The 13,354-nt window shown below is 49.3% G+C and overlaps 1 protein-coding gene across 1 annotated transcript in view; it reads left to right on the forward strand.

Annotated features, from left to right (window-relative positions):
* Window positions 1-13,354, forward strand: part of CWC27 (CWC27 spliceosome associated cyclophilin) — a 285,436-nt gene that overhangs the window by 56,735 nt on the left and 215,347 nt on the right. Inside the window, exon 9 of the mRNA XM_040421330.1 lies at window positions 12,745-12,784. Coding sequence (XP_040277264.1) covers window positions 12,745-12,784 — 40 coding nt within the window. The remainder of the gene's footprint in view (window positions 1-12,744; window positions 12,785-13,354) is intronic.

A 13,354-nucleotide genomic window follows, 5' to 3' on the forward strand; every position in this document is an offset into this window, starting at 1 on the left:
TCATATCCTGTTTGTCGATTTACTCACGTGTTCTTCATTAAATCACAATCACAGAGAAAAATGTCATATGGAGAAACTAAAAAGTGCTTTTACTGTCTTTTGCAATTCATCATATTTCTGCAATTTCACCCAGTTATATATTGCAAATTCCTGCATATATTCGTGCAAAAAACACATCTAGGCACCCTGCGTTTTTGATGCGGTATCCATGCGTTTCTTGCTTTTTCACTTAAACAAAGGCACAAATTGCCCATCTTTACACACTAACAATATATGTTATAATTAAAACCATAAAAACAATAGGAAATACCACTAAAAGTCTTTGTTACAACTTTGAAAGGGAAATATATGACAGGATTATAATCTAACCAAATGACTACCTATAAAACACCATAATGAATCGGTAAAAATGCACAAATTCGATAAAACTGACAATTTAAATATATATCAATAAAATATATGTCAATAAAATTTATGTTGATGCGAGGGTTGTGTTATGATGGGCACCCACGTCTAGAGGAAAAACCGACTAATATAAACAGTCGGTTAAACGTCGAAACGACGGCGCCCACCATCTACTTATAAAAATCCAAAGAGTTCAAACTCTGCATTGAGTCCTCTGGGTATCAGGGTATCGAATTCAAAGATTCGCTTAGTTTCAAGTCTCGACATCCTTTCTATATGGTTGCCTCCTCTCCATTCTTTCTCCACTCTATCAATGGCTAAAAACCTCAAGCCTGAGGGATCCTGATTGTGTGTAATTTTAAAGTGGTATGATAGTGAATGGTTCTCAAATCCTTTCCGTATATTACTTATATGTTCCGAGATACATCTTTTAGTTCTGCCTATATATAATCGTTTACACGGACATTCTATGGCATAAATAACATTTTCTGAATTGCACGTTAGACAATCCTTTATTAGATGGCGATGGTTATTATTAGTAGACACCAATTCACTAGTTCTTTTTTGGAAAGATGTTAATTTACAGTTTCTACAGGTGCCACATCTAAAAAAGCCCTGTAGACCTATCCAACTTGAGATGGTGGATTCCCTATTTAATTGTTTTTTCACCGTAGGGGCCACTTTTATACTTAAATTAGGTGCCTTTGTGAAAGTAATTTTTGGATTTACTGGCATTAAGGTTCCTATAATCTTGTCCTTTTGTAACAAATGCCAATGTTTGGTCACAATCTGGCGTATTTTCTTATAATCGTCACTAAAGGGCAAGATTAACCGTAATATTTCTTGGGGAGACTCCAAATGTTGTGTTTTCTCCCCAAAAAAGGATTTCCTATCCATGTTGTTTACTTGTTCTAATGCTTTATCCAGAATTTCTGTGGGATAATTTTTCTCCAAAAATTTATCTCTCATCTTATTGGCCTCCAACTCATATTGGGTTTCCAATGTGCAATTTCTCTTAATTCTTCGGAATTGTCCTTGTGGGATATTTGATAACCAGCTAGGGAGGTGACAACTATTAAATAAAATGTAACTGTTCTTGGCAGTAGGTTTAATGAAAGTACTACATACTATTGTATATACTATTGTGTATTTCATTGCTGCTGACATTTTTACTTTTTTTGTTATTAATCGAAATTTAACGATTTTTTTGCAAAAAAATGAAATTTCTCGCCCATATTCCTTGGGGCACACAGGAAACCATGGGTATAGCTCTGCTCCCTAGGAGGCGTGACACTAAGTGAAAGCTGTAAGCCCCTCCTCCATCAGCTATACCCTTCAGCCTGGAGAAGAGACTGCCAGTTTTTTGCTTAGTGTCCAAGGAGGCAAGACACCCCCTGCTTATGCAGGGTTGTTTTCCTATGATTTTTATTTTTGATTATTTTTTTTTTTTTTCTACCTACAGGGACAACAGAGGCGCATTAGACCCCTCTGTTTCTCCCGGGGTTGAGTTGCGCCAGTGCCGGTAATTCCGCACTGCCGCCTCCCCCACAGAAGACAAGGTGGACCAGGGCAGCCTCGCTCCCCTGCGTCCCGCCAGCTCAGGGTCGCCCGCACGCCAAGTCCCTCCCCCGGCTTCCTGCCACTGCGGTGCCAGGAGCTGAAGGGGCGACCCCCGCTGGATGGACTGAGGGCGAAGACAGCGTATGGTGAGAGTGGCTGCTCCAGCCTCCCCTTCCTCCCTCCCATGGCCGCTGCTACATCCCCCATGGCCACTGCTACATCGCCCTAACCCCCCCCCCGGGCATATCGGGACCGTTACCGGGCAGGGGAGTTTATCTGGGCAAGTCCTTGGCAGGGACGCTGCCTTCAGGGGACGGCTGCAGGCAAGCAAGCCGTCTGCCACATCCAGGCGCGGCGGGGGCCGCTTACTTGGCGTGAACGGCGCCATTTCATCTTGGCCGGCACTTCATCACCTTGGGGGTTAAAATCATTTTGCCGCGCACGCGCGGCTCTGCTTCTTCTTCAGCGCGGCAGAGTGGGGGCGGAGCTTCCTACATGCGCTCCGCTACTTCCGGTTTCATCGGGCTCCACTTCTCAGTGCTGCGTGGAATCCTCTCTGACGTGCGATCCTGAAGCCATTCATCTCCGTGCTGCTGCCTCTCCTCCACAGCCTCCTCAGTCTGTTCCCCTTACCGCTGCCGCTTGCATCATCCGGGTCTGGTAGGACTGTTAACCCCCTCCGTGCCACCACTTTTCTTTGGGGTCTCCCACTTTAAGTGCAACATCTTTTTTCCACCATGTCAGACCCTTCTGCAGCCGCCAAGCCTTGGTACCATGCCTGTACTGCTTGTAGGGAACCCTTTCCCCGGGGGCAGTCTGATCCGCACTGTACTGCATGCCGAGCTCCACCGCAGCCTCAGTCGCCCGCTGTGTCGCTCCCTGCTTCCTCTGACCCGCCTGACTGGGCTAGATCCCTGTCCCAGGCCGTGGAAAGCCTCACTCATGTCATGGGCCGCCTAATAGACAGGCCACCTAACCCGCAGGACGCCTCTCTGACTGTCGCGCCCTCCGGGTCCACTGCTTCTGCCGCTGCAGTGGGTTCACTCTCTCTTAGTAACCCCTCCCGAGCTAGGCACTCTCAGAAGCGTATTAGAGTAGAGCGAGCCTCCTCCTCTGAGGCCTCACTCTCCCCGCCACGCGTGCGCACCCAGACGGGCCTCTCCTCTCCAAAGGATTCGCTCTCTGAAGGTGAATTGGCGGTTTCAGATTTGGAAATGGACTCAGGCCCTGCCGTCCAAGCTAGCCTCAGCGATGGGTCAACTCATCTCTGATATTCGTGACACCTTTAAGGTGCAGGATGACCCCCCTAGCTCTGACGCAGCTAGCGTCTCCTTTATCAGACCCAGGCAGGCCTCAAAAGTCTTTCCAATCCACTCTGATTTCTCCTCTGTGGTGTCTAAGGCTTGGGCTCGCCCGGACGCCCGTTTTGTCAACCCCAAGAAGCTGGACATTTGCTATCCTTTTCCAGCCGATGTTGTGGCCACATGGTCTTCCCCACCCAAGGTGGACCCCCCTGTGGCCCGGCTGTCAAGGAACACGGCCATCCCTGTTCCCGACGGGTCCTCTCTTCAGTCAGCGGAGGACCGTCGCATGGAGACCCTTTCCAAGGGCATTTTTGCTGCCTCCGGTTCTGCTCTCAGACCGGTTTTTGCCTCTGCTTGGGCAGGGAAAGCAATCTCTGCTTGGGGTGCGCAGCTGGAACAGGAGTTGGACTCGGACGTCCCCATCCAGGACCTACGTTCCTTGGCCCAGCTTATTATTCGGGCCGGGAATTTTGTTTGTGAGGCCTCCCTTGATGCGGGAGCCCTTATTGCACGCTCCTCCGCCCTGGCAGTTTCCGTCAGGAGGGAGCTCTGGCTGAAGGTTTGGAAAGCGGACGCTGCCTCCAAACGTTCCTTGGCGGGGCTACCGTTTGCGGGTTCCCGCCTTTTCGGGGTCCGCCTAGACGAACTTATTTCGGAGGCCACGGGTGGTAAAAGCACCCATCTTCCTCAACCCCAAGCCAGGGGCGCCCCCCGCGGACGCCCTGGTGCGTCTCGTTTTCGGTCCTCCCGCAGGGCCTCTGGGGCTCCCACCACAGCTGCCGCTTCGGCTCCTCCCCAGGATAAGCGTAGGAAGCCGTTTTTTCGGGCGCAGCCCTCCTGGCGCAAGCCGCAGGCTGCCCGCACACCCGCAGCAAAGCAGTCCTCTGCCTGAAGGCGCGCCCCCACCCACCCGGGTGGGGGGCCGGCTCCTCCTTTTCAGGGACGTCTGGATGGCTCACGTCTCCGACGCCTGGGCCCTCGAAATTGTGTCCTCCGGATACAAAATCGAATTTGCATCCTTCCCTCCAGATCGGTTCTTTCGCTCCAGCCCGCCGCGGGACCCGAAAAGCGCGGCTGCGTTCTCCGCGGCCGTTCAAGCCTTACTGGACAGGGGGGTGATTACCCCCGTTCCTCTAGAGGAAAGGTTCCAAGGGTTCTACTCGAACCTCTTTGTAGTTCCCAAGAAGGGAGGTTCGGTGCGGCCCATTTTGGACCTCAAAAAGCTCAACCGTTTTCTCCTCCTTCGACGGTTTCGGGTGGAGTCCCTCCGTTCCGCGGTGGCTTCCCTGGAGCAGGGAGATTTCATGTCTTCCATCGATATACAGGATGCCTACCTCCATGTTCCGGTAGCCCGGTGTCGCCATCGCTTCCTCCGATTCGCCGTGGGGGACCTCCACTTCCAATTTGTCGCCCTTCCCTTTGGGCTGGCAACAGCCCCCCGGGTGTTCACCAAGGTCCTGGCCCCGGTTTTGGCCTTACTCCGTTCCAGGGGTGTTTTTCTGCTACCGTACCTGGACGATATCCTCATCAAGGCTCCGTCCCTTTCTCAAGCGGTTGCCAGCGTGGATCTCACTCTAGAGACTCTGGCGAGGTTCGGTTGGGTCATCAACTTCCCCAAGTCCTCCCTTCCCCCCTCCAGACAACTAGTCTTCCTGGGAATGCTTTTAGACACAGGAGCGGCGGAGGTACGTCTTCCCTCGGAAAAAGGTCTGATCCTCCGTGGGGCGGTTCGGGGTCTCCTTCTCCACCGTCGACCGTCCTTCCGCTTCTGCATGCGGGTCTTGGGGCAGATGGTTGCCTGCTTCGAGGCGATCCCATTTGCGCAGTTTCACTCCCGCCCTCTCCAACGGGCGATCCTCTCCTCCTGGGACAAATCGCCGGAGTCTCTGGATCATCCCTTCCATCTATCGCCTCCGGTGCGGTCATCTCTCCGCTGGTGGTTACAGTCCCCTCTTCTGGGCAGGTCCTTTCTGCCACTCAACTGGTTGGTGGTTACAACCGATGCCAGTCTCTTGGGCTGGGGAGGCGTGTTTCCTCCCCGATCCGTCCAGGGCATTTGGTCTCCATCGGAGTCCAAACTCTCGATCAATGTCCTGGAGCTGAGAGCGGCCCTTCTGTCTCTACGACACTGGACTCATCTGCTGAAGGGTCATCCAGTTCGTGTACAGTCGGACAACGCCACGGCTGTGGCGTACATAAACCACCAGGGGGGCACTCGCAGCGCTGCAGCAATGCGGGAGGTCACCAGCATTCTCCGTTGGGCGGAAGCCCACGTCCCGGCCCTATCTGCAATTTTTATTCCAGGGGTGGACAATTGGGCGGCGGACTTCCTTAGTCGCACCACCGTCGACCCCGGCGAGTGGTCTCTTCACCCGGAGGTATTCGAGGCCATTTGCCTTCGTTGGGGCATACCGGACGTGGACCTCATGGCCTCAAAATTCAATCACAAGGTCCCCGCCTATCTGTCCAGGGCCAGGGATCCGGGAGCTTGCGGAGCCGACGCCCTCGTTCTTCCTTGGCGAGGCTTCGCGCGCCCATACATATTCCCTCCCATCCCTCTCCTGCCCAAGGTCCTTCGGAAGATCGCGGCGGAAGGCGTCTCGGTGATTCTGGTCGCTCCGGACTGGCCCCGCCGGTCTTGGTATGCCGACCTCATGCTGCTCCTGGCAGATGCGCCCTGGCCGCTGCCCGCCAGGGAAGATCTTCTCTCTCAGGGACCGATCTTCCACCCGCGTTTAGGGTCCCTACGTTTGACGGCGTGGTTGTTGAGACCACCGTCCTGACACGTAGGGGTTTTTCTGCGGACGTCGTCCGCACCATGATCCGCGCCCGTAAGCCGTCCTCTTCTAGGATCTATTATAGGACCTGGAGGACCTTTTTGGGGTTCTGTGCCGATCTGGGGATTCCTCCGCTCCGCTTTTCTCTCCCCACCGTTTTGTCCTTCCTGCAGAGCGGACTGGCCCAAGGTCTGGGCCTTAGTTCTTTGAAGGGTCAGGTGTCTGCGCTGTCCATTTTGTTTCAGCGCCCACTGGCCCCCCTTGGTCCTGTCAAGACCTTCCTTCAGGGCGTGGCTCACGCGGTTCCCCCGTACCGCCCTCCGGCACCGCCCTGGGACCTGAATCTGGTTCTCTCAGCGCTCCAGGCTTCCCCTTTCGAGCCTCTGCTGACGGTTTCCTTGCGACTTCTGTCCTGCAAGGTTATTTTCCTTGTAGCCGTCACCTCTCTTCGGAGGGTGTCCGAATTGGCTGCACTCTCCTGTCTGGAACCTTTCTTAGTGTTCCACCAGGACAAGGTGGTTCTTCGTCCGGTCCCTTCCTTCCTTCCTTCCTAAGGTGGTCTCCGCCTTTCATCTGAACGAGGACATCGTTCTCCCCTCTTTGTGTCCTTCCCCTTCCCACCCGCGGGAGAGGAAGCTTCATCGCCTGGACGTTGTCAGGGCGCTCAAGATTTACCTGGAAGTAACCAGCTCTTTCAGGCATACTGACTCGCTCTTTGTGGTCCCGGAGGGGTCGCGCAGAGGGATGGCGGCATCCAAAGTTGCTATCGCCCGTTTTGTCAAGATGGCTGTTACTGAGGCTTATCTCGCCAAGGGCAAGGTTCCGCCCCTTGGTGTTACCGCTCACTCCACTAGAGCGGTCGGGGCTTCCTGGGCTCAGAGGAATCGGGCTTCTACGGAGCAGATTTGCAAGGCGGCCACTTGGTCCTCCTTGCACACCTTCACCAAGTTCTACAGGGTGCATACTCATGCGTCGGCTGACGCTGCTTTAGGCCGTCTGGTGTTGCAGGCGGCAGTTGATTGATGCCTCTGGTGTTGGTTGAGTTTGTTCTGGTCCCTCCCTTCTGGGACTGCTCTGGAACGTCCCATGGTTTCCTGTGTCCCCCAAGGAATATGGGCGAGAAAAGGAGACTTTTGTATTACTTACCAGTAAAGTCTCTTTCTCGCTCTTCCTTGGGGGACACAGCACCCGCCCTTCATTTGGGTTACAGTTGTGGTTCCGGCTTGGTTGCCCCCGTTGGGGCTCGACAGTTCCTTTTCCGGTTGGTGGTTATCTTTCACTACTTGGACACGCAACTGGCAGTCTCTTCTCCAGGCTGAAGGGTATAGCTGATGGAGGAGGGGCTTACAGCTTTCACTTAGTGTCACGCCTCCTAGGGAGCAGAGCTATACCCATGGTTTCCTGTGTCCCCCAAGGAAGAGCGAGAAAGAGACTTTACTGGTAAGTAATACAAAAGTCTCCTTTTTTCACTTTCAGTTGTAAAATTTTGCAAAAAAAACGACATCCATATATAAATTTTGCTCTAAATTTATTGTTCTACATGTCTTTGATAAAAAAATAATGTTTGGGTAAAAAAAAAATGGTTTGGGTAAAAGTTATAGCGTTTACAAACTATCGTACAAAAATGTGAATTTCCGCATTTTGAAGCAACTCTGACTTTCTGAGCACCTGTCATGGTTCCTGAGGTTCTACAATGCCCAGACAGTACAAACACCCCACAAATGACCCCATTTCGGAAAGTAGACACCCTAAGGTATTCGCTGATGGGCATAGTGAGTTCATAGAACTTTTTATTTTTTGTCACAAGTTAGCGGAAAATGATGATTATTTATTTATTTATTTTTTTTCTTACAAAGTCTCATATTCCACTAACTTGTGACAAAAAATAAAAACTTCCATGAACTCACTATGCCCATCAGCGAATACCTTGGGGTGTCTTCTTTCCAAAATGGGGTCACTTGTGGGGTAGTTATACTGCCCTGGCATTCTAGGGGCCCAAATGTGTGGTAAGGAGTTTGAAATCAAATTCTGTAAAAAATGCCCTGTGAAATCCGAAAGGTGCTCTTTGGAATGTGGGCCCCTTTGCCCACCTAGGCTGCAAAAAAGTGTCACACGTGGTATCTCCGTACTCAGGAGAAGTTGGGGAATGTGTTTTGGGGTGTCATTTTACATATACCCATGCTGGGTGAGAGAAATATCTTGGCAAAAGACAACTTTGTATAAAAAAATGGTAAAAGTTGTCTTTTGCCAAGATATTTCTCTCACCCAGCATGGGTATATGTAAAATGACACCCCAAAACACATTCCCCAACTTCTCCTGAGTACGGAGATACCACATGTGTGACACTTTTTTGCAGCCTAGGTGGGCAAAGGGGCCCATATTCCAAAGAGCACCTTTCGAATTTCACTGGTCATTTTTTACACATTTTGATTTCAAACTTCTTACCACACATTTGGGCCCCTAGAATGCCAGGGCAGTATAACTACCCCACAAGTGACCCCATTTTGGAAAGAAGACACCCCCAGGTATTTCGTGATGGGCATAGTGAGTTCATGGAAGTTTTTATTTTTTGTCACAAGTTAGTGGAATATGAGACTTTTTAAGGAAAAAAAATAAATTAAAAAAATCATCATTTTCCGCTAACTTGTGACAAAAAATATAAAATTCTAGGAACTCGCCATGCCCCTCACGGAATACCTTGGGGTGTCTTCTTTCCAAAATGGGGTCACTTGTGGGGTAGTTATACTGCCCTGGCATTTTCCAGGGGCCCTAATGTGTGGTAAGTAGGTAAATGACCTGTGAAATCCGAAAGGTGCTCTTTGGAATGTGGGCCCCTTTGCCCACCTAGGCTGCAAAAAAGTGTCACACATGTGGTATCGCCGTATTCAGGAGAAGTTGGGCAATGTGTTTTGGGGTGTCTTTTTACATATACTCATGTACATCAAAGTTGGCATTTGACCAAGATATTTATCTCACCCAGCATGGGTATATGTAAAATGACACCCCAAAACACATTGCCCAACTTCTCCTGAGTACGGCGATACCAGATGTGTGACACTTTTTTGCAGCCTAGATGCGCAAAGGGGCCCACATTCCTTTTATGAGGGCATTTTTAGACATTTGGATCCCAGACTTCTCACGCTTTAGGGCCCCTAGAATGCCAGGGCAGTATAAATACCCCACATGTGACCCCATTTTGGAAAGAAGACACCCCAAGGTATTCAATGAGGGGCATGGCGAGTTCATCGAATTTTTTTTTTTTTTGGCACAAGTTAGCGGAAATTGATTTTATTTATTTTTTTCTCACAAAGTCTCCCTTTCCGCTAACTTGGGACAAAAATTTCAATCTTTCATGGACTCAATATGCCCCTCACGGAATACCTTGGGGTGTCTTCTTTCCAAAATGGGGTCACATGTGGGGTATTTATACTGCCCTGGCATTCTAGGGGCCCTAAAGCGTGAGAAGAAGTCTGGAATATAAATCTCTAAAAATTTTTACGCATTTGGATTCCGTGAGGGGTATGGTGAGTTCATGTGAGATTTTATTTTTTGACACAAGTTAGTGGAATATGAGACTTTGTAAGAAAAAAAAAAAAAATTCCGCTAACTTGGGCCAAAAAAATGTCTGAATGGAGCCTTACAGGGGGGTGATCAATGACAGGGGGGTGATCAGGGAGTCTATATGGGGTGATCACCCCCCTGTCATTGATCACCCCCCTATAAGGCTCCATTCAGATGTCCGTATGTGTTTTGCAGATCCGATCCATGTATCCGTGGATCCGTAAAAATCATACGGACATCTGAATGCAGCCTGACAGGGGGGGTGATCAATGACAGGGGGGGTGATCAATGACATGGGGGTGATCTGGGAGTCTATATGGGGTGATCACCCCCCCTGGAAGGCTCCAGGGAGACGCCTGTATGTGTTTTGCGGATCCGATCCATCTATCAGTGGATCCGTAAAAATCATGCGGACGTCTGAATGGAGCTTTACAGGCGGGTGATCAATGACAGGGGGGTATCCAATGACAGGGGGGTGATTAGGGAGTCTATATGGGGTGATCACCACAGTCATTGATCACGCCCCTGTAAGGCTCCATTCAGACGTCCGTATGCATTTTGCTGATCCGATCCATCTATCAGTGGATCCGTAAAAATCATGCGGACGTCTGAATGGAGCTTTACAGGGGGGTAATAAATGACAGGGGGGTAATCAATGACAGGGGGGTGATCAGGGAGTCTATATGGGGTGATCACCACAGTCATTGATCACGCCCCTGTAAGGCTCCATTCAGACGTCCGTATGCGTTTTGCGGATCCGATCCATCTATCAGTGGATCCGTAAAAATCATGCGGACATCTGAATGGAGCTTTACAGGGGGGTGATCAATGACAGGGGGGTAATCAATGACAGGGGGGTGATCAGGGAGTCTATATGGGGTGTTCACCACAGTCATTGATCACGCCCCTGTAAGGCTCCATTCAGACGTCCATATGCGTTTTGCGGATCCGATCCATCTATCAGTGGATCCGTAAAAATCATGCGGACGTCTGAATAGAGCTTTACAGGGGGGTAATCAATGACAGGGGGGTAATCAATGACAGGGGGGTGATCAGGGAGTCTATATGGGGTGATCAGGGGTGATCAAGGGTGAATAAGGGGTTAATAAGTGACAGGGGGGGGGTGTAGTGTAGTGTAGTGGTGCTTGGTGCAACATATTACTGAGCTACCTGTGTCCTCTGGTGGTCGATCCAAACAAAGGGGACCACCAGAGGACCAGGTAGCAGGTATATTAGACGCTGTTATCAAAACAGCGTCTAATATACCTGTTAGGGGTTAAAAAAAAATCACATCTCCAGCCTGCCAGCGAACGATCGCCGCTGGCAGGCTGGAGATCCACTCGCTTACCTTCCGATCCTGTGAATGCGCGCGCCTGTGTGCGCGCGTTCACAGGAAATCTCGCGTCTCGCGAGAGGACGCGCCGGTGCGTCCACTCGGAATGAATCAACCACCTCCAGGACGCGTCTGTGCGTACAGCGGTCCGGAGGTGGTTAAAGACCCTGGCCTGCGCCGTACTATTACGGCTCTGGGAGAGAAGGGGTTAAAATGGCCCTGGGGAAAAAAAATCCTGAAAGTGGCCCCATGTTGTAGGTGGGTTTAAACTGACAGAAGAAGGGCCAATTCAAGTAGGCAGGGACAACCGAAGTAGGCGGGGCCTGCAATACTGTAGCAACAGAACCAAATACCACAGGACGGCAGAAAATACTGCCGCCCTCATCACAGTATTCAACTGTACCACCATCATGAGGACAGTAATACAGTTGAGTTAGGGAGGGCACCGTTGAGCATTTGATCAATATGTACCTGGCCTGCGGCCATCAAGAGTGTTGACTGGCCCCCTGGGAAATTTCCCTGTAGGGTCTATGGCCAATCTGCCCCTGAATGAAGCTGCAGTGCTTGTACATCACCTGCTGCTTCATCAGAACGGGGGGACACAGGACTCCCGTTCTCGTAAACTGTGGATGTCCCAGTAGTTGGACCACCACCTATCAGATACTTACTGTATCCCCATCCTGTGAATAGAGGATATGTTACTATCTTTGCACAACCCCTTTAATGATGTATCACCCCATCTAAAATGTCTTTATGGAACATCTTTTAAATATTGGACTTTTCTCTCAGCCATTCATTTGTTAACTTGCCTAATGAAGGGGCCTCTGTGCTTTTGCAAATGTAATTTTTGCTTATCCAATTTGTCTTTTTAACACCCATAAGTTACCTACTAATCTGCTCTGAAGGGCCATTCACACAGGCCGAATGAGCAGCGGAGAGCGTCACAGCCAGGGAGAAGGAGACGCCCCTTGAGAAACAGGGCCGTTTCCTCCTCCCTGTACCGATGGTATGAATTGACATACCAGACAGAAAACCGGAACAGCGGGGGAACGGAGCAACGCAAAGGGAAAATAGTAAGCGATATAACATGCCTTCAGTATGCCCTACCCTGCCCGGTATTTACATGATAATGTCAGGACTGTTGAAAGGTCCTCTTTAAGCCACATTCTTATCAGTAGGATAAGAACTGAGCTATAATGAGTGTTTATAATGTCAGAGAGCAGAGGTAAGGAGTCTGTCTGACTGAAAAGAGAGAAAATACAGATCCTGTAAACTCAAAGCTGTGCAGGGAAAACAGCTAATCATGTTTAATAAAGACCAATTAAAAAAAAGATTTTTAGTTCAAAATGAGTACAATGCAATAATAAAAAAAATTGCTACAATCCTGTACATGGCACATGCGCACAACCGCTCCATTCATTTCTATGGGAATTCCACTCTACTCGGCTATCTCCAGAACGCCCATAAAAATGAACAGAGCAACCACGCGCATGTGCGAACGGCCACTCCGGTCATTTCAGGTGAGCTGCAAGGGGGTACGGAGCCCCTGTTCTCGTGATCGCGGGGGTCCCAGTGGTAGGACCCACACCAATCTGATAGATATTCAACCGGAATACCCCTTTAAGTAACATGGCCACTGAAATTTTCATAATTCTTATTTTCCAGTCCTCAAATACTGTTTTATACTTAAAATAGGATTTGAAATATGTATTCTTCTAAAATATCCTTCAATATCCTACACAGTGAATATCTGATAGCTGCCAATGTCAAAAATCAATGTAATATTCCAAATCTGTTTTTCAGCTCAAAAGCCTCGGCACAGTCTAACAGCGACAGTGATGAGGTAAGTGTACAATTTTTTGGTTGCTATGGTAACTTTAGAATTTATAAATTTTTATTTGATTGCTCGGCTAGGGGTGGCGCCGGGAAATTAAAAGGTACAACATAGTTTTCTGAGGCGAAAAAGGAGCACTTGACTATAAGCAACTGAAGCTGAACAGTCTTTGGAAATGGAGTACATCTGAAAGCCACGAGAAAATTGGTCAATTTTATCTTCAATAAGTCTAGTTCTAAGATAATTTCAAAAATGATATTGTAAGTGTTATCAGTGTAATCTATAATACAGTGTGATGTAAAATGGAGTGATTTCTCAAAACTGGGGTAAAGGAAAACTGGCTTAATTGCCTATAGCAACCAATCAGATTCCAAATTTAATTTTTCACTCCTTTGGAAAATGAGAGGATCAATCTGATTGGTTGTTGCGTGCAACTAATTCACTTTGCCTTTGCCATAGTTTGCTAAAACGTCCCTAATTTTTTTAATATTATTCTACTTTCACAAATAATATTCGACTGTAGAGCAATAGTAAAAAGGCAGCATAGCAATACTAGTACTTTGTAGTGCTTTGCAGCCT

Source organism: Bufo bufo, chromosome 2, assembly GCF_905171765.1.
Source record: "Bufo bufo chromosome 2, aBufBuf1.1, whole genome shotgun sequence".
Lineage (NCBI taxonomy): Eukaryota > Metazoa > Chordata > Amphibia > Anura > Bufonidae > Bufo > Bufo bufo.